This window comes from Dipodomys ordii, unplaced genomic scaffold (assembly GCF_000151885.1).
Source record: "Dipodomys ordii isolate 6190 unplaced genomic scaffold, Dord_2.0 Scaffold103, whole genome shotgun sequence".
In the NCBI taxonomy this organism is placed as follows: domain Eukaryota; kingdom Metazoa; phylum Chordata; class Mammalia; order Rodentia; family Heteromyidae; genus Dipodomys; species Dipodomys ordii.
The window spans coordinates 1,517,108-1,517,945 of record NW_012267319.1 but is presented as its reverse complement, the minus strand read 5'-3'; the positions used below and the strand labels follow the sequence as shown (position 1 = coordinate 1,517,945).

Genomic DNA, 838 nt, shown 5'->3' with positions numbered 1-838 from the left:
GCTTCCCTCCTCCTCCCACCTGCCTCCCCATCCATGCTGGCCACTACTCACGTCTTCTCAGAATAGAACTTCCTCTGAGTGTCTGCAGATCAGACCCCGCCCTCGCCCAGGACAGGGCCCTGGGGAGATAGATTCAGGTCAAGTCTCACATCTGTGGAAGGGCCGGATCAAGTCCCTTGCACAAGGCCTGACTGTGTCCCTCGAATGACGCAGGGCCCAGAGCGGTCCCCTCACCACCCGGCTAAGCAAGGGACTAGCAGCAGGAGCCTGGCCATCCCGAGAAGCAGGAGGCAGGGAACGGCTGCAGCCGCGCAGGCAGCTCCATGGTGCAAGGGAGGAGAAGGCCGAGGGCAGGGTCACCAGTGCATCCCCAGGCCACCGGGGCCAAGCCCAGTCCTCCCTCCACCCACTCACTCGCTGCCCTCATCGGCCTGAAGATGTGACAGCATTTCTTTCCCTGTCTGAACAGGCAAACAGCTGATCCCCAGGCCCTGGCTCCACAGACACCCGCCCACAGCGAAGAAGGGGCTGACCTGAACTGGCTCCGCACTCGAGTCCTGTGGAGGTGATTCGAAGGTCCTTTCACTTTTATTAAACAATCACTTGTCTGACTGTACTGTCCCAGTCCTGTACCCGCTCAGGGCCGCTCGTCCAGGCCTTGCACGGGGGCCGCAGGGCCCTGCTCCGCTGCTCTTCCTGCGGAGCCCGTGTGGAGATGGGCTTGGAGGCGGTCTCTGGGCTGATCAGAGAGGGAGGGAAGAGGCGGTGGAGGGCCACCTGGCGGGCGGCCCCTGGCCTGGCTCTCCACATGCATTCGGGGCTTGTCTAGTTTGAAGCC

The 838-nt window shown here is 62.8% G+C and overlaps 1 protein-coding gene across 2 annotated transcripts in view; it reads left to right on the top strand.

Annotated features, from left to right (window-relative positions):
* The window catches only part of Tmprss2 (transmembrane protease, serine 2), a 23,824-nt gene extending 23,213 nt beyond the window's left edge, over nucleotides 1–611 (top strand). For both annotated transcript variants that reach the window (XM_013027332.1, XM_013027333.1), the window contains one exon: nucleotides 470–611. In XM_013027332.1, coding sequence (XP_012882786.1) covers nucleotides 470–481 — 12 coding nt within the window. In that variant the 3' untranslated portion in view covers nucleotides 482–611. The remainder of the gene's footprint in view (nucleotides 1–469) is intronic.
* The last annotated feature ends 227 nt before the right edge of the window (nucleotides 612–838 follow it).